The sequence below is a fragment of the Eutrema salsugineum genome, unplaced genomic scaffold, assembly GCF_000478725.1.
Source record: "Eutrema salsugineum unplaced genomic scaffold, Eutsalg1_0 scaffold_7, whole genome shotgun sequence".
NCBI lineage: Eukaryota > Viridiplantae > Streptophyta > Magnoliopsida > Brassicales > Brassicaceae > Eutrema > Eutrema salsugineum.
The window spans coordinates 3,158,534-3,182,532 of NW_006256486.1; the positions used below are offsets into that span (position 1 = coordinate 3,158,534).

Genomic DNA, 23,999 nt, shown 5'->3' on the forward strand with positions numbered 1-23,999 from the left:
CTATTTGGCAATAGTGAATTTATTATTCTTTTTATCTGACAAGAAACTTATACAAATGTAAATTGTACAAACCTATAACAATGTGATTTTTCTGGATATTGACGGCATGGTAGCTAAGATGCATAATAACAATTGGCAATAATTTTGAAATGATTTAGGTTTGAAATTTGAAATTAGCTGATAGGAGATATAAGTAGGAGTGAATTATTTATCTTTCTGTTTATCATTTAGATTTGGAGAGTTAGAGATTAGATGAGCTGGTTCCAAAGTTGGAGCACGCATGTATTTAGTTGGCATCATTATCCTTTGCTAATATATACATAAAATTCTAATGTATGAAGATATAACAAAAACATTCTTTATGAAACAAAAAACAACTTTAAGACTATACTTTTGAGGTTTAATTAGTAAATGTAAATATTAGATTAGGTGCAATTTTCTTTGTTGGATCCACCGCTAAAAGGAATTCTTTTTATATATATAGAACAAGTTGGAAAAATTTTTCACCCTTAAATATTACAGGCAAATATTCAGCTAAAAATTGTTTTATTTGATAACAAAAAAGATTTCCCTTTTGGTGGTAGATACAACCGGGAAAAAAATCTTCTATCACGTTTTACTTTTACTTTGACCAATCAGTCTCTTTGTGATTTTTTGATGATTAATATAAAGAAGTCTAAGAAAAAGTTAAACTAATATATAGACTAATATAATTTTTTTATGTCGAATTTAGAGCAACTCCAACCCAGCTCTTAAACCTTTAAATTTAAAGTTTTTTGTGTTCCAATCCAACCATTAAACTCTTAAATTTTGAGGTTTTGAATAGCGAAACCTCAAATCCACTATTCACTCTTTAAACATTGTTTACTTTATTTTTTAATCCCTACAATTATATATTTTATCAATAAATTTACTTTTTTATTTTTTTTTTCATTTTAGTCCATACAATTAAATATCTTCTAAATGTAAAATGTATCTTTATAAATTTAAATATCATTAGTAAAAATCAAATAAATACTTAAAATTTAATATTAAAATTACTAATATAAAAGATATATTACATGACATTTTTATAATTAAACATAATAAAAATACATTAAAACACACAAAATAAATCAACACAAGAAATAGAAATTGCATAAACATATAAATATTACACAAAATAAACCATACTACAATACTAATAATCTGGTAAATACACAAAAATGTATTTTAAATTTATTTATGATAGTTTTATTATTTAGTAATTATTATGAAAATTAAAACTATAATGTAAAATATAAATTTTTAAAAAAATAGATTTAAGGTTTTACCATTGGGCAATGCACTTTCAAACCTTCATTTTAAGGATGTATCACCCTCAAAATTAGGGATTTACTGCTCTAATGAAATATATATATGATATTTATAACTTACACCTTCACTAGATTCGGATAGCTGATCAACATTTTATAGTAGACTGATAGGTTGTTGAGCTATATTATCTAGCCGCATAAGCCACATGGTTCAACTCTTATAGATTAATCACTAGAACACGCCATTACAACAAGCATGACTGTGGCTGAGATGATGATGTCTCCCCTTCGATCCACGTCGGTGAAAGTGATAACGTCTCATCATTTGCTATTTACTAAACTCTTTAAATGATGGGTTTGAGTCTGAGACTCCTGTCTCATATTGTGATTTAGCGGCTACCAGTTACATGAGATTCACCCCCAACAGTTTTGGCTGTGAATGGGATGCAGCAAAAACACAGAGTAACTGCATGTAAGGACATCTGCATTTTATTTACCATTCATGTCTTAAAAAACACAGATCAAAATTAGAATAAAAAAATGATAATCTGCATACAGATCTATATTACTCTTCATATTAAATAAAAAATGGACTGCATCATTTTTGGACATGTTCACCCAGTTCTGCATTTCTTTTATATTTTATAATTATTTTATTAATTTATATTTATGTTTTTATTGATCTGCATAATCTACTTGATTTGCATTGATTCTGCTTTATCTGCATAATTTCATATATGTTCACCATTCGAAGCCTTTATCTTCCATGCATGCTCATATTTTGTTTCTTGGGATTGGGAAGTAGAGACAAACGAATGCATTAGCATGAAAGTAACAAAAATTATGAATAGGCTACAGTGAAAGTTTTGTATGTAGTAGCGCTTGAGGCTTTCTTCCCAAAACAGAAAGTCTGGGGCCTCTTAAACATTTTTTTGTTAAAGACATCTTATTAAACTAGTCAGGATCATTTGTCGAAATCAGAGGGAACTAATGATCCTTACGATTTGGACGAATATATATATATATATATGTTGATTCGTACTTTTCACTCATTATTTTAATACGCAAATACATGCTTCATAAGAGCACCTCCATCAGAGTTTTTTAACCCATTTATGACTCAGTTTTATAGGTAAGAAGATTAAAAAAAATTGTATAAGCCTATTTTTCTTAAGGAGAGCTCCTTAGATAAGGAGCTGAAGAGACCATCTCTTAAGACATATGGCATGCGTTCATTGGACGTTTATTTTTTTTTTTTTTTTAATTTTGTGTAATTAATTTTAGCTTTTTCTCTCTCTAAAAAAAATTATTAAACTATTCTTATGAAACCCAACATAGATCACACTAAAAGAGATGCTCTAAGTTTCATATGTGAGATCCCATTGTCACAAATTTTTTTAGGCATATTGTATTTACACTAAATATACTTACAACAGCCGGAAAATGATATTTAAACTATAACGGATTTAGAAATGATGATAAAATATATTTTTATGATCATCCTATCATTCAGAATCCATCTCAATCTTTTTTTTTCCTGCTAAAAGTTCAATCCATCTCAATCTAATCAGTGTTGTAGACGTTGTAATTTATCGTCACTCCAGTTGATTTACCAACATCTTATACGATCACTATATCCCGACCAAGCCATCGTAGTTACTCGTGAAATAATTCCGAGGAAGACTTATACAAACTTTCTCCATAAACTCTTACAAATATGATATATTAAAATTTCTTAGCAGCTTATGTCTATATCTAAAACTAGCCCCAAATACAACATCATCGACACCAACACCACGTTGTCGCTGGAAAATATTTCAAAGGAGATTACGAAGAAAGATAGTGGCTCTTGATTTGATGTGATAGTCATAATAACGGGTAGTAGTGGACACTGGACAGGACTAGTGTTTTTAATGCAGGGCTCTTTGAAGAAGGATCTGTTCTTTTACTGGACGCTGCGTCAGCAGGAGCCACCGAATAAAAAGCTCTATAATTAGTTACTTACAGCTTAAGTGTGTAGAGAATAAGTCATAACAACAACCGCAGCGGCTACTCCGATCTAACACTGTTTTTTTCTCAGCGTCACCTGCGACAAAGAGAAGAACAGACCTACTACAAAAGTAACCGCAGCGTCACCTTTTTTTTTTCTACTGTTTCGTTGCTGCCGTTTACCGTTTAATTGTGGTCGCATGCCGCTACGCAGCGTGAGAGAAAAGAACAGACCCTTCGATCAATGCATGTTGAAGACGATCAATGCATGTTGACGTAGTGTGTGAAGACGATCAATGTTGTTCTTCAAAATACATTTAAAAAAGAATTTGATTTCTAAAATGTCCTGAAATTCCTACTATTTGCTCACTTAGATTTGTAACGATTTTCTTCAATGAAAATTTGTTTTAACTTATTTTAAAATATAAAACCCCCTTTATAACTTCCTAAAATATATAAATTAGGGGGATTATGATAATAGTGATATATCTAATGCAATCGCTGGATCCCTTCTTGTTTTAAGAAAAACGGGTTAGAAAATTATTTATAATGTTTTCTTTATCTTGAAATAGTGTTAAGACATAAAATAATTTTAATTCTTTGTTACCAGAAAGAGATTTTGACAAATTATTCAACCATATGCAATCAATTTACCCCAATTCAATTGATTAATTTTTTACCATTCTATTGTTCTTTTAAATTGATTACCATTCTAAACCCGAACTAATATGATTTTTGTTTTCTTTAGCAATTTAACCATCGCTGGATTCATTGTCAAACTCTTTATCTTACTTGAAAGGTAATTTTGTAATGGATAGCATATGATCTATCCAATACCCATTGAATTTTTTTTTTTTAAGATCACAGTATTTTCATTGACTGAATTTCAAATTTTAGTAAGATCTGAGACAGGTAACTGTAATTTGATATTCAATAAATTTTTGGCTACGAAACTTTAAAATATATTTTAAAAAAAAAATCTTACCCAAAAAAAAATATATGTAGAAGAATTAAGTATATTTTTCTCCTTAAATACGCACGACATACGAATATAGTTATATTATTTCCTGGTAAAACCTTTCAGTTATTTATCTACCAAGGACGTTGTTGTCTGAAGAGAACAAGGCAAAACCTAAAAAAGCTAAAAGGCACTTGTGAATTGAATTTTGTGTATCAAACAAAAAAAAGAAAAGAAAAGGAATCCTATTTTCCTCCTGCGATCTTCGATTCTCTCTCTCTTTTACGCATGATGTGTTGAAGCTACCTCTCTCTCTCTCTTCCTCTGTACATACTCTCTACCCAGTGTCGTTGAAACAAAAAAGGGGTCAGATTTAGGGTTTTTGGGAGATTTTTGAGGCTGGACGGCGATGTCTTCCTCGTCGCAATCTTTTGCGGCTGGGCGGCCTGCATCCCTGGCTTCCCCGTCGCAATCGCACCGCTTTTGTGGGCCCGCAGCCACCGCTTCTGGCGGCGGAAGCTTCGACACTTTGAACCGTGTCATCGCTGACCTTTGCAGCCGTGGGAATCCTAAGGTAATCCAGAACATTGCAAAGTATTCATCTTTTCATGATTAGTTCCATGTAAAATTGGAATTAGTAGAAACCCACAAAAATTCTCTTGCTTTTCTCTGCTTAGCTGAAGGAATCTCTGTTCTTGTTAATGGAAAATTCGGAATTTTAGTTCTGATAGGTCTGGCAATTTGTGGATTTTTTTTCAATGTGATTTTGGTTTCCCTAAAGTACGCGACTTTGTTTGGGTTTTGTATCTGATGTTAGCAAATGGCGATGCTTTTTGTGTGTTGTGTCAGGAGGGAGCTCCTTTAGCGTTTAGGAAACATGTAGAGGAAGCAGTTCGTGATCTCAGCGGTGAAGCTTCCTCTAGGTTCATGGAGCAATTATACGACAGGATTGCTAATTTAATTGAGAGCACGGATGTCGCTGAAAATATGGGTGGACTCAGAGCCATTGATGAGTTGACAGAGATTGGATTTGGTGAGAATGCTACAAAGGTTTCTAGGTTTGCGGGTTACATGAGGACTGTGTTCGAGTTGAAGCGCGACCCTGAAATCTTGGTGCTTGCTAGTAGAGTTTTGGGGCACCTTGCTCGGGCAGGTGGAGCAATGACTTCTGATGAAGTGGAGTTTCAGGTACGATTTCTTGTTTCTTTCCCCCTTTCTGTCATTGGTTCAGCGCATATAGGTGCTCAAGTATGGATTCTTGGGTTGACAGATGAAAACTGCTTTTGATTGGCTTCACGGAGAGAGGGTAGAATATCGTCGTTTTGCCGCCGTGTTAATTTTAAAGGTATCCTAACGTCAACTGTCCTATCCTGTATAGCACCTGCAAAAAAGCATGTCTTTTTACTTTTGGTTACTCACACATCATGCTCTGCATCACAAGTAAATTGTGTTTTTTTGAGGGATAGCTTTTCAATCCAGTAAATTAATACGGCTATGGCTATGTTGTTGTAACATTGCAGGAGATGGCAGAAAATGCTTCCACTGTCTTTAATGTTCATGTCCCTCAATTTGTGGATGCGATCTGGGTTGCACTAAGGGACCCCCAGTTGCAAGTACGAGAGCGAGCTGTTGAGGCTTTGCGTGCTTGCCTTCGTGTTATTGAGAAAAGGGAGACTCGATGGCGAGTACAATGGTTAGTATTTTGTTATCCTTGACGATGATCAAGTGTCCTAAAATGTTTTCCTTAGGGACGATAGTATTCTATTTAGTATGATAAGTTTGGAACGAGTTGTTGCTATAGTTTCTTGTGCAGTCCTGTTATGTGGTTTTACCCTCATTTAAAGGCAAGGTCATCTGGTGATACTAATTTGCATTTTTACTGTGTAAAAGCAATATATTGGATTTTTGGGGGCGGTCCCAAAATTGGATAAATTTTTTCTATATATTCTCCCCATGGTGATACTTTTTTTTTAGCATATATGACATTATCAATATAGTCTCGATGTATATGAAGTAGATTGGAATATGTAGTCTCGATGTATATGAAGTAGATTGGTAATGTAACAAATCGGTCTGGCTGGGCTGTCTTGCTTTTCAATGTTCTTAAATATTTTGAAGCTTTCTTCAAATTGATTATTGTTCTTTGACTTGCAGACTTTCTGCTGGATTGATATATATTGTTGCCAACATGGTGTCTCTAATTTAGCAAAAGTGTTTTCCTTGTAGTTATGATATTAAATCTAATTAAATGATCTTCTCTCCATATGGCTCGTAAAGGTACTATCGAATGTTTGAAGCTACACAGGATGGGTTGGGCAGAAATGCTCCGGTCCATAGTATTCATGGTTCTTTACTTGCTGTGGGGGAGCTATTGAGGTAAGTGCAGGAGTAATTTTGTACTCTTAAACTCAGCGCCCTTAGAAGAATTATTTTGTTCCAGTGATACTCTGTTTTTTTCTCCTAACTAAAATATATTATTTATGAATCTTCCTCCACTCCCAGTGTATACCTGAACAAATGACTATTAAAGACAAAAAAATGGCATTGTTTTCTGTTATCACCAGATTGATTTCATGGCATATCAGGTTTAGAGTTTATGACTAATGCTAGAGTTCGTTTACAGGAATACAGGTGAGTTCATGATGTCTAGGTATAGAGAAGTTGCTGAAATTGTCCTCCGATACCTCGAACATCGTGATCGCCTTGTTCGCCTTAGCATCACCTCATTGCTGCCTCGCATTGCTCATTTCCTCCGTGACCGCTTTGTTACAAATTATTTAACGGTAGGTGACTCAGTGACTGAGAGATTCTTGAAACCAACGTTTATCTGTAAAACGTGATGTGTATTTACTTTCTTGCAGATATGCATGAATCATATTCTTACTGTGTTAAGAATACCGGCTGAACGTGCCAGTGGATTCATTGCCCTTGGGGAAATGGCTGGTGCTTTGGATGGTGAGCTTATCCACTATTTGCCGACAATTATGTCTCATCTGCGGGATGCGGTGGGTAAATTGGTTTTTTTTTTTTGTATATGTTACTATTTTTGTGTTAGTATTTTCTTGGGTCTTAATTTTGTGAACTGAGCTAAAATTATTTCCTTTAATTATCTTTTCCTTGTAGATTGCTCCACGTAAAGGTAGACCTTTGCTTGAAGCTGTGGCTTGTGTTGGTAACATCGCAAAGGCAATGGGATCCTCAGTGGAAACTCATGTTCGAGATCTTCTAGATGTTATGTTTTCCTCTAGTCTCTCTTCTACACTTATTGACGCTCTTGATCAGATAACCATTAGGTAAAAGTTGAAAGACAGAAGTTTGTTATCAGTTGCTTTGAGATGTATACTTTCAATGCTTGACAATTCTTTGGGTCTCAGCATTCCTTCATTGCTGCCAACGGTACAAGATCGGCTTCTAGATTGCATTTCATTGGTTCTTTCAAGATCTCATTATTCTCAAACAAAGCCTCCTGTTACCGCGGTCCGAGGTAGTACAGTGAGCATGGCACCACAGTCTACTGACCCTAGTTGTTCAGCTCAAGTTCAACTAGCCCTACAGACCCTGGCTCGTTTCAATTTCAAGGTTGGTACTTCCTGCCGATAACATTGCGAAAGAATATGAAATTTTTGTTACTGAGTTTCTGCTTTCTTGCAGGGGCATGATCTTCTTGAATTTGCTCGGGAGTCGGTTGTTGTTTATTTGGATGATGAGGATGCAGCCACAAGAAAAGATGCTGCTTTGTGCTGTTGTAGACTAATTGCAAATTCCTTATCTGGTATTGGACAATTTGGTTCTAGCAGGTCAACTCGAGCTGGGGGAAGACGAAGGCGTCTTGTGGAAGAGGTATTATAAAATACTGAAAGCCCTTTTTTATGTTTTTTTACTGCTTGTCTTTAAGTCTGTATTTTTTCTCATTACAAAAGGTTACTTTTTAAAACTTTTCCAAGTTTGAACTCCTTTATAATTGCAATATCAGTAGCAGATCCAATTTTTCTGCTTGCCTGAGAAATGACATCTGGGTTCTGCAGATTGTGGAAAAGCTTCTCAGGACAGCTGTTGCGGATGCTGATGTAACTGTTCGCAAGTCTATCTTCGTTGCTTTATATGGCAACCATTGTTTCGATGATTATCTAGCACAGGCTGATAGTTTGACAGCCATTTTCGCTTCCTTAAATGATGAGGTATGGATATCTTATTTGTTTCAAATGTCATACGATAATTCTATTTTGTTGCAGATCTTTTAGTTGCCTCTGTTGGGTGTATGTTTTAAGCAGCTCCATAGTAGCTGAGAATGGTATCGATATCGATACCGTAGCTGCTATTTTTGACAACATGATACAATTATTCTGGAAAAGTGAAGATACTCCTGTTTCTTTAGCATATTTATCTTTTTGTTCCCGTTTATGATATGATTGTAAAGTGTCTCGAATGCCACCATTGCCATGCTATTTGACATCTATCTATCGTGGATTGATTATTCCTTGGACCTACCTGTGACTTACGGATGAGTTGCAATTGTATTGCTTTTTGTAATTCAGTTTTGGTGGGTTCATGAAATTAGTTACTTACCCCCTCACAACAGAACTTTTGGATACCAAGACTTAGCTGGACTTTTGGTCGACTAATTAGCCTCTATTGTGTCACAGTCTTAACTAATTAAGTCGTACTGGAAAACTGCAGCTGAGTATATACTTAGTTGAATGAATTGTGGATGAAATGCATGTCCTATGAGTTATGTGGTGGATGAACGAAATGCATACGTGTACTTGATAGAATGCCTTGCTTATGTTTCACTCCACCTGCCTACTTTTTCTGTTTAGATAATGGAGCCGTTTCAATTCTTATATTTGAATATCTCTGTTCAACAGGACCTTGATGTTCGAGAATATGCCATCTCAGTTGCTGGGAGGTTATCCGAAAAAAATCCAGCATACGTTCTTCCAGCACTTCGTCGCCATCTGATACAGCTGTTAACCTATCTTGAGCTGAGGTAACTGCAAATTTATTTAGTTCTTATATGAAGATTTGTTTCCTATTATCAAGTATCTGTTGCATTGACTTCAATTGTAATGTCAGCAGTGCAGATAACAAGTGCAGAGAAGAGAGTGCGAAGCTCCTTGGTTGTTTAGTACGAAATTGTGAACGGCTCATTCTTCCATATGTGGCTCCTGTGCAAAAAGTTAGATTTGTATTCTCTTCACTTCTTAGATAATATGACTATTATTGTAGTTCACGGGGTTGTAATTCTTTTCTTCTAGGCACTTGTTGCAAGACTTAGTGAAGGAACTGGAGTAAATGCTAACAATAATATTGTTACGGGAGTTCTCGTAACTGTTGGGGATCTTGCAAGAGTGGTAAGTTGAAATATAAATGTGCTACATTTGCAGTTTCTCTATTAAGTGTCGTTCAAATGTAATTGTGCTTTTGTTATGCGTGCGATTTGCAGTCTGATTTTGACTCTTCCCAGCTGTATTGGCAAAGCATATTTCAAATTTTAATGGCCTAGCCAGTATCTAATATATTGTCTTCAAGTTGACAGAGTGATGACACTTATTTCCTGTGTAGTTGTTATTTGTTGAATTTGACTAAGACATTCCTCTCCTGGCTTTTTCCCCGTTACTTGCACAGGGTGGCTTGGCAATGAGACAATATATTCCTGAGCTAATGCCTTTGATTGTTGAAGCTTTAATGGATGGAGCTGCTGTAGCAAAACGTGAGGTGGCTGTTTCTACCCTTGGTCAAGTTGTTCAAAGTACAGGGTATGGGACAGACTTTTTACCTTTTTTTAGGAACTAAACTTCGTTTTTTGAATAACTTTACTAGGTGATTTTGAACATGCTAAAATTTCTGTAAAATATGAAAACGTTACGATCTTAATTGGTGAACACCTGGTTTGAGTAGATGGAGATACCGGATTGCAGGTAAATATTTGACATGAACAAGGTGCTTCTGTTTCTTCTAATTGGCTTGCTAGAAGCCTAAGTTATCCATAGGCTGTTGCTCTATATCATATGTCAGAACTGGGTATATGTTTATCCTTTGAACTACTAGAAGAAAGATTGTTATCCCTAGCCACTTCTCTATCCGCGGCAGATCTTTGTGATGGTTTCTTGTTCGTCTTACATGCAATGGCTACTATTCCTAGAGATAGAATATTGCCCTAGATTTTGTGTGTCGGAACTTGCGATGCCTTGTTATTCTATCTTCGTCGTGCAAAAAGGATTGATTTACCACTACCTTGTATATCATGCTGCTTAGATTAGATTTAAGCAACTGTATTGTTGATGTTGACGAGGTTGTAGACATACTTGTAGATAGTAGGGTGATCAACTTGCATGTTACATTGCTTTGGACATGGTTTCATGTGCTATATATTGGGCACATAACTAATACAATATCAAGGGAGTTCCAGAAACTCATAATCCTCTCTGCATGTTATTTATGGCTCTCATTTCATTGTTACGTAGGTATGTTGTGACTCCATACAAGGAGTATCCATTGTTACTTGGCTTACTCTTGAAATTGCTGAAGGGTGACTTAGTGTGGTCTACCAGACGAGAAGTGCTCAAGGTAGTTTCTAGCTAAATAAATTTCTAAGCTAGACTATTCGAGAACATAGGTTATGTGAGAAATATTGGTTATGTGAAAACATTGGTTATATGCACAGGTTCTTGGAATAATGGGCGCTTTGGATCCTCACGTGCATAAACGTAACCAACAAAGTTTATCAGGATCACATGGTGAAGTTCCTCGCGGTACTGGGGATTCAGGTCAACCTATTCCATCGATTGATGAGTTACCTGTGGAACTCCGGCCATCATTTGCTACATCTGAGGACTATTACTCAACGGTAGTTCTTAATCCGTGTGAACATTTTGCAACTGTATTCTGAATTGTTCTCATATCACTTTCCTTGTTGTTACAGGTTGCTATCAACTCGCTTATGAGAATTCTTAGAGATCCATCACTTCTTAGTTACCACAAAAGGGTGGTTAGATCGCTGATGATCATTTTCAAGGTAACGAAAACCACTTTGACTGTTTTTAGGATAAACTTGTGATGGAATATTGGAATTGCAATGATCACGTTACAACTTTATCACATCTTTGTTTTTGCGAGGTTAGTCAATGGGATTGGGATGCGTGCCTTACTTGCCAAAGGTATATAGAATATTGCATCTCCGACAGCTTTTCAATTAAAGCTATCTCCGTTGTACCTTTTGGTATTTTTTTATGGAAATTATATCAAAGCTGTTTCTGTGGTTTCCATAATTTTGAATACGTGCGCCTACTGTGTTACTTCTGAGTTTGGTTACATTCTATGGCGTGGTTAATTTTGACGTCAGATATATGAGATTTCTCAACTTTGTTCTGGTGTAACTTGACTTTTTTAAAATATTATTTTGAAGGCTGGGTTATTGCCATCATATGCACAAGATACATCCTCTGCCGTTTTGCTAATTTGTTGGGTTGTGTTCACCTCTATTTTTCAAGGTTTTACCTGAGCTTTTTCACACTGTTCGCACTTCTGATGAGAACTTGAAGGACTTTATTACATGGGGTCTTGGGACTCTTGTTTCCATCGTGCGCCAGGTATCCACCTTAATAATTTTAATTATGGCCAAAATACGAATAACTTTGTGTAAACTCTTAGCTTCTGTTATCTGTCTACAGCACATACGGAAGTATCTGCCAGAGCTGCTCTCACTAGTCTCTGAACTATGGTCATCCTTCACCTTGCCAGGTCCCGTACGCCCCTCTCGTGGTCTTCCGGTAAGTTGTATGCAGCTTAGAGTGCGATATGTTTCTTATTGCTTTATAGACATATATCTTCTGGAAAGTACTTCGTTTCTATTACTGATCATCAGGTTCTGCATCTACTGGAGCATCTTTGTCTGGCACTTAATGATGAATTCAGAACTTATCTTCCAGTCATCCTTCCATGTTTCATCCAAGTGTTAGGTGATGCGGAGCGGTTTAATGATTACATCTATGTTCCTGATATTCTCCACACACTCGAAGTGTTTGGCGGTCAGTAAACCTTTTTTTTTTTGACATTCTCGTAGTCATTTTGTACTATTCGTGCATGCGAGTTCTAGTAATTAGCGTTTGCAATTTTCGAACCGGAAGGTAACAAGGTTCCACGGTATCATATCACCAGTGTAAGATGATTCAAGTAGTTTTGATTATTATTCGTATACAAGTTTCTTTTTTATCCATGAGAGAAAATTCAAATTCTTTTTGGTATATATAGGATCTTTGAATAGTCAGGTTGTTACTCCGAAATTTATATTTTCACACCATGGCCAGACTTACTCCTATTGTTGACCCTTAGAGTCCACGTGTGCAGGAACACTTGATGAGCACATGCATTTACTCCTTCCTGCCCTTATCCGATTGTTTAAAGTAGAGGCTCCCGTAGCTATAAGACGCGATGCCATCAAAACTTTGACAAGAGTAATCCCGTGTGTCCAGGTCATAAGCTTTTTTTTTTCTTTATTATTATTTATGATTTGCTTTCCTTATGTTGCTGATCCAGGGAAATATGTTAAGTTGCTTATAATATTGTTTTCATTATCGATATATCCTCAGGTTACTGGTCATATATCCGCTCTTGTGCATCACTTGAAGCTAGTATTAGATGGGTGAGTTTCCGTCTTCGTTTCATGACACCTGAAAAACTTAACAATTGTAATAGGTCTCTATAAAAACTTATGTGCGCCTTGTTTTTGATATGCTGATTTTCCCTGTCTGGACTTAGAAAACAGTATATTGGTTACCTTTTCTACAATGCTTCTTTATAGTTAGGCATTTTGTCACTATCTGGTTTTCTCTTTAAAATGACTGCGTTCATCCATTAAGGATAGTGGATTTGAATTGAGACATCCCTAATATTCTAGAGTGGGCAAGGCATTATCAGAAAAGGGTTTGATTATTATTTGTTTCTCATTAGCTTTCATTCTGTCATTGCTCAGTGTTACGAATCTGTTTTTCAATGAATTGTCTATATTGCTCTTAAGTTATAAATCTGTCTGGCCTCGAGTTATTTGTTTTCGGACATTATGGAATTTTATTTGCCATTATCGATTTTGACTAAATAGATTTCTGGTGGCGTTGTCGTTTCATGTTTCTCTTTTCCGTACTCGTAGTTTCAGTTTTACACAAAAATTTTCTTATGGGGTCTTTGCTGTAATCTCAGGAAGAATGATGAGTTGCGGAAGGATGCTGTCGATGCTTTGTGCTGTTTGGCGCATGCTCTTGGAGAGGACTTCACCATATTCATTGAATCAATTCACAAGCTTCTGTTGAAGCATCGCTTACGGGTCTTTTCTTTTTACTCTCTATTACATATAATATTACTGCAAATTTATCTTTCGGCTCTTTCTTTTTAGCTGCATACGAGCTTACATGCATATAAAAGCTCACTGTACAACAATTTTTCAGCATAAAGAGTTTGAGGAAATTCATGCTCGATGGCGGAGACGAGAACCGTTGATTGTAGCCACAACAGCAACTCAACAATTAAGTAGGCGACTGCCAGTCGAGGTTATCAGGGATCCTGTAATTGAGAATGAGATCGATCCTTTTGAAGATGGAAACGACAAAAACCATCAGGTACTCTTTGTTGTGTCTTTTTCATGCACACAGATCCGTAACGTGTTTTAATTTTTGTTATCAAGTTTCATGTTGAGATCATTATTTCACTGTAACATTGTACAACTTTCTGGTCGGTAGATTTCTAGTGATGGGCTAGTCATTATTAGTAAGACTTTATTGTGTCTCTGCATCTTACCCTTGTTAGTGCATAGATTGGTAAGAATACTCTAGGATTGCATATCTGAATAAGGCTGATCTTTTTTAACCAACTTGGATTTTTTCGCTGCTCAGTCTTGGTCGTCGAAAACCAGCCTGAGCCATTTGCTTCAAGAAGTTTGATCTACATGCTCCTCTCTTTACTCTTCTCCATGGGCATTCATTTCTTTTACTCTTCTCCATGTGCATTCATTCAGCTTATACAGACAAATAAAAAAACTATTATTTGTTTGATCTAACATGATCCTCTTGTTCTATATGCCCCTTTGTTAGTCTTTCTTTGTTTGAAAGAACTAAAACTGTTACTTATGGCTTTTGATGATCTGTCTAACAGGTTAATGATGGTAGACTACGGACAGCTGGAGAAGCTTCTCAACGCAGTACCAAGGAAGATTGGGAAGAATGGATGAGACACTTTAGTATTGAATTGCTTAAAGAGTCTCCCTCTCCAGCATTAAGAACTTGTGCAAAACTTGCTCAATTGCAGGTGTTTCATCAATGCCCTTTCTTGTCCCCTCTTACAAGGGTATGCATTTTAATGATTGTGTTTTGCAGCCATTTGTCGGGAGAGAATTGTTTGCTGCTGGTTTTGTGAGTTGCTGGGCACAGCTGAATGAGGCTAGCCAAAAGCAGTTAGTTAGGAGCTTGGAGATGGCATTTTCATCTCCAAATATCCCTCCTGAGATTTTGGCGACACTACTCAATCTGGTACGTTCTTTTTTAAACTACAATAAAATAAAAACAGGACGGGGAGCTTGCTTCCTGTAATTGCGTCTGTCTATTAACAAACATCAAGTTTTTGTCCTGTAATTGCGTCTGTCTATTAACAAACATCAAGTTTTTGTCCTGTAATTATGGTTGTGCTCATTAAAATCTAAAGCGTAGGCAGATGAATAGTGTTCAGTTATAAGTGAACTACCTCTTGCTAGACTGGAAATAAAAAACTGCTTAGGTTACCATTTTATTAGTGATTGCGCCTGTTAATTCTACTGTAAAACAGGTCTATTGTTGCCAAAGCCATCAACTGAATAATTTGTTAGCGTTCTTGGAAACATAATGTGTAGATCTTGTTTAATTCTATATTAACAATATAACAATTGTATCCGAATTTCTGCTTAAGCTGTTTTCATTTAACTTAATATTACGTTAGATTAGATAAATGAATTTTTTTTAATCAAAATGAATCTACCTCTGTGCGTGGTCTTGTTGCTTGGTCCTGTCACATGAGCTTTATTTTCTCAATACTCTTCTTAGGCAGAGTTTATGGAACATGATGAGAAGCCTCTTCCCATTGATATTCGTCTCCTGGGAGCTCTGGCTGAAAAGGTTTGCATCATGTGTTTCCTAGTCAAGTTAGATACGGCACTTCTGTCCTTTTCGTATCAGGCATTCATCTGATTTTCTTGGTAATGGTGCGATTTTCACCTTTGCAGTGTCGTGTTTTTGCAAAAGCTCTGCATTACAAAGAGATGGAATTCGAAGGTCCACGGTCGAGGAGGATGGATGCGAACCCAGTTGCTGTAGTCGAGGCCCTTATACACATAAATAATCAGTTGCACCAGCATGAGGTATATTATATTTTGCATCCTCTTTTTACCATCTCACCATCTTTGTTATGCGTCATTATTGATTGGTTGGGATTTTGTTGTCATAGGCTGCTGTCGGCATACTGACATATGCTCAACAACATCTTGATGTGCAATTAAAAGAATCATGGTAATGACTTCTCTCAATCATGGTGCACTAACTTCCAATACTGTTTGATAGTCGTGCAGAGACAAGATTGTGTGTGGTCACTAATTTCTTTGATTCCAATCAGTTGAAAGACAGTAACAGTGTTTGTTTTTAGGTATGAGAAGCTGCAGCGATGGGACGATGCACTCAAGGCGTACACTTTGAAAGCATCTCAAACAACTAATCCCCATCTCGTATTAGAGGCCACATTAGGTCTGTTAACCAAGTCTAATTTTGGGAAGATTTCGTGTTTTTTTGTCCCTTGTAATGTTTTTTTCTTTTTTCGTGGAAGTGCAATCTAAGGTTTTGTGAGTTGATATGTATTGCCAGTTCTTGAGCAGCTAGTAGTGCGTAGAGAATTGTGGGTCTTAATTCATAACATAACTCAAAAAATTCCATGCATCTGTTCTATGTGCATAGCTCCATACATCTTATCCATATGAAGGCATTTTATCCACCATCGAGACATTTATTCTTCATATTTTTACTATTTAGAGGACTGATGAGTTTATCCTCTATGATTTTCTGAGATTTTAACAGTATCTTGAGTGGCTTATGCCCTCTTAGAAAATATCTCCCTAAGTTTCATAAGCTGATGGCTGCTCTCTCCTAGTTTTTGGGATTTTGTTCCAGTGCTAACATTTTTCTGTTGATCATTGATTGTACCATGTTCTTGTGATACTTCTTCTTTCTCTTTAATGAATGTCCTGAATTTGTAGCTTATTGACCATGCTGTAGGACAAATGAGATGTCTCGCTGCACTTGCACGATGGGAAGAGCTCAACAATCTCTGCAAAGAGTACTGGAGTCCAGCTGAGCCATCTGCGCGTTTGGAAATGGCACCAATGGTAGGTTACTTTTGCTTATGCTACATTCGGTGATATGTCTACATGGTTACATGGATGTCTTTTTGCAACTATACTAGGCTGCAAATGCAGCGTGGAATATGGGAGAGTGGGATCAAATGGCGGAATATGTGTCTCGGTTAGATGATGGTGATGAAACAAAACTTAGGGGTTTAGCAAGCCCTGCTTCTAGTGGCGATGGAAGCAGTAATGGCACATTCTTCAGGGCTGTTCTGTTAGTTCGGAGGGCGAAGGTACACTTGAACCTATACTTTCGTGCGCTCTTGTAATCTATTTGCGGACACACTTATTAATGTGTATGTGTGTGTGCCTGTGGTTATTTCTCTTTTCCATTTTAGTATGATGAGGCGCGGGAATATGTTGAAAGAGCTAGAAAATGTCTTGCCACAGAACTTGCAGCGCTGGTAGGTTTTTCCATTTCTGGCAGCATTTGCTTCTGTTAACTGGATTTATAAACATCTGTTGTGAATAAGGGACAGAAGTTAATCAGCAAGGATATCTATAATTAGTCTCAGCTTTTTCCATTATGTCCTTGAAACTATTTGACTACGTCATGGGCTGTTGGAAGTAGGTAGATACATTCTTGACATCTTTATTTCTTGTTGAGAGCTCTATTGTGCATGCTATCATTTTGTTCGTGTCAGTAAAAGGATGATGTAATCACCACGGTTGCCTTCGTAGTTCCTTTTGAGTTTTTCTCACTTGGACTGAAAAACTTGTCTATATTGTCTATAATTGCGCTTCTGCAGGTTTTGGAGAGCTATGAACGTGCTTACAGCAATATGGTTCGCGTCCAGCAGTTATCAGAACTAGAGGAGGTCAGATCTCAATTATTCAAGATCTCTCCTCCTGGCCAATTTCCCTAACCACCTAGGATTGATGGATCTTTCTTGTTTCTTTGTATTTGTTTTTCTTCCTGTTGTATCGATAATAGGTAATTGAATATTATACGCTGCCTGTGGGAAATACTATTGCTGAAGAACGGAGAGCCCTCATTCGTAATATGTGGACTCAGCGGATTCAGGGATCTAAGCGTAATGTGGAGGTATATTATTTCTTGTGTTTCCATCTTATTTGAGCCACTGAGCTGAATGAAAAGTCATATGGTATTCTAAGCATGAAATGTTGTGGTATGGTGACTTTAGTATATGAATCTTTCTACAAACAGATTGAGTTTTTTTTTTTGGTTATATCAAGGTTTGCAATACTGATTTTTCCATCTTTTGAGTTATAAAGAAACGTAGCTTCTTTTTCAGACTGTTAGTGAAAGCGTGTATCCTCATAGGTACACCTAAGCAAAAAAGCAAACAAGGAAACTCATTGACATATTTCTGGAGTCATTCAGTTATTCTTTATGAGTGATTTTTAATACTTTGTATTCTCAATACTGTTAAGGTATGGCAAGCACTTTTGGCTGTTCGGGCACTTGTGCTACCTCCTACAGAAGATGTTGAAACTTGGCTCAAGTTCGCCTCGCTCTGCCGAAAAAGTGGGAGGATCAGTCAGGCGAAATCAACACTACTCAAGCTCTTGCCGGTATAACCTTTTGCCTTTTACTTTTTGGTTGTAGGATTGTCTGTGCCAAGAGTACTGCTATATTCTGTTTTGTCTAACTCGGGACCTCCTTATGCTGTAGTTTGATCCAGAAGTATCACCAGATAACATGCAATACCACGGACCTCCACAAGTGATGCTTGGATACTTGAAATACCAGTGGTCACTTGGAGAGGAACGTAAGCGCAAAGAGGCATTTACCAAGCTGCAGGTATGTCATATTCCAGTTAGCTACTTGCTTTGTCTGTGTTTATTCTCTTTCTCACATTTTCCAGATTTCTTGCTTAAATGGCCATGTGTTTTTTCCCTCAATGTAAATCAATTGTTTTTAGATTCTGACGAGGGAACTCTCAAGTGTGCCACATTCTCAGTCTGACATGCTGGCTAGTATGGTGTCTAGCAAGGGCGCAAATGTTCCACTTCTTGCACGTGTAAATCTTAAACTGGGAACCTGGCAGTGGGCACTTTCTCCCGGATTGAATGATGGGTCTATTCAAGGTTAATTGTAGTCACTTTTTACTGTGCAAGTTTAGTCCAACTATGTCTGACCATAACACTTTGGTGACAATATATACTCCTTTCCAGAAATTCTTGATGCATTTAGCAAATCTACCATCTATGCCCCTAAATGGGCTAAGGCATGGCACACATGGGCGTTATTCAATACGGCAGTAATGTCTCATTACATTTCAAGAGGTCAAATTGCTTCCCAATTCGTTGTTGCTGCAGTCACCGGATATTTTCATTCTATAGCATGTGCAGCTAATGCCAAAGGAGTTGATGACAGTTTACAGGTAAAGTGTCCATGCTTCCAATACTTGTCCATCTTCACATACCAAACCCGTGTCTTTCTTTTCTTCACCTTGTTATGTCACACATATTGAGTTCCTTACCTTGCTACGACTTTTATACTTGTTGAAGTGAGGAGGTTTTTGCCACACTGTGGTCTTTTTTCGTTTCATAGAAAGAAATGTCTTCCTTAGTTTTCTGATCAAACATTAATGGTTTGTGTATGAGCTTTACCCTTTGGAATTTCTAATGTTATGTGCTAATTAGAAGCATAAAGGTGATTGCTTTTAAGTTTGATCGAAGGTTTGTTTGTGTCAAACTGACTTTTACTCTGGTGAAACTACTTAAAATACATTTTAAAGTTAGAATGTTGTGAGCTGAAAGTGATTTGTTGACTTCTACAGTCCCTTTCAAGAATGTAGAAGCTGGAAATACTGTTGGCTAATGTGTCCTAAAATTGTCTGCATAAGGAGACTTTTTTATTTGTTCATGTTGCTTGCATTGAGTTCTTAGCTGCTCTTGTTGAATTATGGTTCCCTTCTGTCTTATTTCCTTAGGACATACTGCGTCTTCTCACGTTGTGGTTCAACCATGGAGCTACGGCTGATGTCCAAACAGCATTGCAGAGAGGATTCAGTCATGTCAACATTAACACATGGCTTGTTGTGTTGCCTCAAATAATTGCTAGGATACATTCAAATAATCGTGCTGTCAGGGAACTGATACAGTCTCTTCTCATCCGCATTGGAGAAAACCACCCACAGGTTTGCAGTTTTCCATTAATGTAAACTCTAAAGATCTCCATTGGTATTACGAATTTATTATGGGAGTTAAGAATTATAAATAATATTTGGTCAGCCATTTTGAACGCAAGTTTACCTGCTTCGTTTTGAATTTGTTTTTACGGACATTTGATCTCTTTACTTTTTACTGAGTGTCATACTAACTCCGGGATGCATAATTTCTCCTTGACTGTTTTGTTTTCAAATGTTCGCAGGCACTTATGTATCCCCTTCTGGTTGCATGTAAATCAATAAGCAATCTGCGGAGAGCTGCAGCTCAAGAGGTGGTTGATAAAGTTCGCCAACACAGCGGTGCACTTGTGGATCAGGTTAATATTCAATTTCTTGTTTGTAGCTTTGTCGATTTATTTGAAAATCTTTTCTTTTAACTGAGCTAATTGGTGACACCTTTCCCTTACCAAAAAACAGGCGCAACTTGTATCACATGAACTTATCAGGGTTGCTATACTTTGGCATGAAATGTGGCATGAAGCACTAGAAGAAGCTAGTCGCTTGTATTTTGGTGAACATAACATTGAAGGAATGCTGAAAGTACTTGAACCATTACATGAGATGCTTGAAGAAGGTGCAAGAAAGGACAACACGACCATACAAGAGAGAGCATTTATAGAGGTGCGGCCATTTTCCATACTGGTTTTGTAACTTGGGTATAAATTAGTGTTTTTCTTTAACCTATGAGCCTTTGGCTGTGTCTTCACGTTATTTATTCTTCTCTAGCAAAGAACTGCACAGCATTGCAGCATCTAATTTTTTTTTTTTTTTTTTTTTGTGTTGCTATGTAACCTGTGGCCATTTTTTTCTTTTTGGGGAAAGAATTTAAATCAACCAGGTGCCCTTGGTAGAACTATAAAATTACTTTGTGGAGTGTTTGTTCTCATATATATCAGTAAAGGCTATTTGTGAACTTAATGATCTTTTTTCGTATCAGCAACTGAAGTTAGTGTATTGTTGATGCAGGCATACCGTCACGAACTACTAGAAGCATATGAATGCTGTATCAATTACAAGAGAACTGGAAAAGATGCTGAACTTACACAGGTGACCGAAAATTTAAAACAAAATTTCAGTTAGTTCTCGCTCGTCATCTTAGTGAAGGGACATGAATTTACATGTGTTTCTTTTCAATTGCTTATCTTCATTAGGCTTGGGATCTTTACTATCACGTTTTCAAACGGATCGACAAACAGCTGGCCAGTCTCACGACATTGGATTTGGAAGTAATTAGATCTCCTTTTCTTTTGTTCTCTCTTTCCTTTGTCCACAAGTTCTAATCTAACTGGCACATTACATGTTTGATAGTCTGTTTCCCCTGAATTGCTGCTGTGCCGTGACTTGGAGCTAGCTGTTCCTGGAACATATCGTGCAGGTAACATATTGAAGTGCTAAAGTTTGTCTAAGCTGATTTGTGTTTTTAACCCAGGATTCCATACTGAGCTGATTTGCCTTTAAATTAGATGCCCCCGTTGTGACGATAAGATCGTTTTCTCGCCAACTTGTTGTCATAACCTCTAAACAACGGCCACGGAAATTGACTATTCATGGGAATGACGGTGAGGACTACGCCTTCTTGTTGAAGGGGCATGAAGATCTGAGGCAAGATGAGCGTGTTATGCAGGTGATTCTCAAAAATCCAAAATCAGTTGTGCGCTAGTCCGATGAATTTTGGCTGGAGTATTTGTAAATGAAGTTTGCAATTTAGACTTCATATATATATATATATATATATATACATTTTTCAACTACAAAATTACACTTACCTCTTCCCTCGATATTGTGTTTCAGCTTTTTGGTTTGGTGAACACTTTGCTTGAGAATTCGAGAAAAACAGCAGAGAAAGATCTATCCATCCAACGGTATTCTGTTATACCACTATCTCCCAATAGTGGACTCATTGGATGGGTTCCGAATTGCGATACCCTTCACCATCTTATTCGAGAGTACAGAGATGCGCGAAAGGTTTGTCTTGCATTCATTCTTGAAGTTATATGCAGTTTACGTTGATTCTTACACATACCTTTCTGAATTTTCAGATCATTCTTAATCAAGAACACAAACATATGTTGAGCTTTGGTCCAGACTATGACAATCTACCGCTTATAGCAAAGATTGAAGTATTTGAGTATGCTCTAGAAAACACAGAGGGAAATGATCTGTCCAGGGTACACAATTTCTAACTTCTAGTAGTTTTCTCTTGGTTAAAGTAACTAATCTGGAATACTAAGTAGTTCTCCTTCTTGGTAGGTTCTCTGGTTAAAAAGTCGCTCGTCAGAGGTATGGCTGGAGAGAAGAACCAACTATACTAGAAGTTTAGCAGTTATGAGTATGGTATGTGGTCACTTTCAACCTTCGTTCTCCACTTGTGTAGCATCAAATTATAATTTACGCGATAAACATAATCTTTTCGCATTACTTTTGTGTCAGGTTGGTTATATTCTTGGGTTAGGTGATCGGCACCCAAGTAACCTTATGCTCCATAGATACAGGTACATAAAACCAGAAAGGTTTAAATTAGAATAAAGATACCAATGTTGGTTCTACTTCTTTATGAATGGTTACAATTTTGCAGTGGTAAAATCTTGCATATTGATTTTGGAGATTGTTTTGAGGCTTCTATGAATAGAGAGAAGTTTCCTGAAAAGGTATGAACTGTAGTGTTCTCCTCATACAATTGTGGGTATATATATGTTTAAGGAGAGAGCTTTATTTATTGGTTATTAATAATGTTAGGTTCCGTTCCGTCTGACAAGAATGCTTGTCAAAGCAATGGAAGTAAGTGGCATCGAAGGAAATTTCCGCTCGACATGCGAAAACGTTATGCAAGTTCTCAGAACCAACAAAGACAGTGTAATGGCAATGATGGAAGCGTTTGTGCATGACCCTTTAATCAATTGGCGTCTTTTCAATTTCAATGAAGTCCCTCAATTAGCCTTGCTTGGTAACAACAATCCCAATGGTCCTGCTGTTGTTGAACCTGAGGAAGAAGATGAAGCTGACGTAGACCTTCCTCAGCCTCAAAGGAGTACTCGAGAGAAGGAAATTCTTCAGGTTTCTATTGAAATCCTCTCTTTTACTATATAACTCATTCTTGAATTTTTTTTTTGACCTTATGTTGTTGTTGTTATTGATTTGATTATTGGATTATTTCAGGCTGTGAATATGCTTGGAGATGCTAATGAAGTTTTAAACGAGCGTGCAGTGGTTGTAATGGCTCGTATGAGTCATAAGCTTACAGGCCGAGATTTCTCTACGTCTGCAATTCCAAGCAATCCCATTGCTGATCACAATAACTTGCTCGGAGGAGATTCTCATGAAGTCGAACATGGTTTGTCTGTGAAACTTCAGGTTCAGAAGCTAATCAATCAAGCCACGTCCCATGAAAATCTATGTCAAAACTATGTTGGGTATGTTCTTCTACACTCATCTGCTTATATGTTCAGTAAAGTTTTGTTTGTTATATATCGTAATATATTAACTTAAAGAATCTTAAACGACATTCATACAACGCATAAACACTGTAGTTTACTATTCTTTTTGGAAAAATAATGAATGCAAAAATGTGAATTAATAAATAAATAATACTCGTTTTTTTTTTCGTTTTTGCAGGTGGTGCCCTTTCTGGTGAGATGGGTCATTTGTACATTTTTTATGTAAATAGGCTTTGTAATTTTCAACTAAGTTGCATTTATTTGGATTAATAAACTATTCTCTTTTTAATGTAAATAATTAATTAGATCCGTAGTCATGTATTATAACTTTATAAGATGTAGCGTGGTTGAATAAAAATGGGGATGTCACATTCTTTACATTTACCCCTTTTGCATCAGAAACATACATTTCTCATCTCCTAAGGTATTGTTATTTTATGAATCGCCGACCAAAAGAAAGTATTTTATGAATTATATAAATTATAATCAAACATGAATGTTCTTTTTCATAAAATCTGTTATAGAGAATTTGGAGTTGAGTAATAAAGTGCATAATAATCGAAAGTTCATAATTAGCAAATTTTGTTACACATTGTTGATGTTTATACATATATATATATATATATATATAGAATTTAAAAGAGAATACAAATAACAAGTAGAGAGCTATTTCAAATTTGTGTATTGTCTGTTGTTTGCCTTGTTAGAATCTTTATGGTAGTAAAATCATTAAACCTACCAAAACGAGAAATTTTATGATTGAAGGTTGAAGCAACG

General features: G+C 36.6%; 1 protein-coding gene across 1 annotated transcript; it reads left to right on the plus strand.

The window, feature by feature from the left end:
* Positions 1-4,651: 4,651 nt before the first annotated feature.
* LOC18011182 (serine/threonine-protein kinase TOR) lies at positions 4,652-23,624 on the plus strand. Its single transcript, XM_006393124.2, has 56 exons — positions 4,652-4,816; positions 5,092-5,430; positions 5,513-5,587; positions 5,763-5,935; positions 6,520-6,618; positions 6,866-7,025; positions 7,104-7,247; positions 7,366-7,535; positions 7,617-7,821; positions 7,894-8,082; positions 8,268-8,420; positions 9,108-9,229; positions 9,319-9,418; positions 9,498-9,593; positions 9,868-9,998; positions 10,707-10,809; positions 10,907-11,089; positions 11,165-11,257; positions 11,364-11,399; positions 11,733-11,831; positions 11,913-12,011; positions 12,107-12,269; positions 12,589-12,713; positions 12,831-12,883; positions 13,438-13,561; positions 13,683-13,853; positions 14,386-14,538; positions 14,607-14,759; positions 15,306-15,377; positions 15,485-15,619; positions 15,706-15,767; positions 15,901-15,998; positions 16,524-16,633; positions 16,711-16,884; positions 16,990-17,055; positions 17,401-17,469; positions 17,586-17,696; positions 18,047-18,187; positions 18,288-18,416; positions 18,538-18,703; positions 18,791-18,999; positions 19,552-19,758; positions 19,992-20,105; positions 20,206-20,409; positions 20,755-20,835; positions 20,940-21,014; positions 21,097-21,163; positions 21,252-21,412; positions 21,580-21,753; positions 21,828-21,956; positions 22,039-22,122; positions 22,219-22,280; positions 22,364-22,436; positions 22,525-22,842; positions 22,945-23,198; positions 23,401-23,624. The coding sequence occupies exons 1-56, from the start codon at positions 4,652-4,654 to the stop codon at positions 23,417-23,419; spliced, it is 7,440 nt and encodes a 2,479-aa protein (XP_006393186.1). The 3' UTR covers positions 23,420-23,624.
* Positions 23,625-23,999: the final 375 nt, after the last annotated feature.

Excerpts from the sequence above, each read along its gene's own strand:
- LOC18011182 (XM_006393124.2), top strand. The coding sequence starts at position 4,652 with ATGTCTTCCTCGTCGCAATCTTTTGCGGCTGGGCGGCCTGCATCCCTG. Across the intron at positions 5,588-5,762 it reads CCGCCGTGTTAATTTTAAAG|GAGATGGCAGAAAATGCTTC; the intron begins GTATCCTAACGT and ends GTAACATTGCAG. Across the intron at positions 21,164-21,251 it reads TCCTGGAACATATCGTGCAG|ATGCCCCCGTTGTGACGATA; the intron begins GTAACATATTGA and ends CCTTTAAATTAG.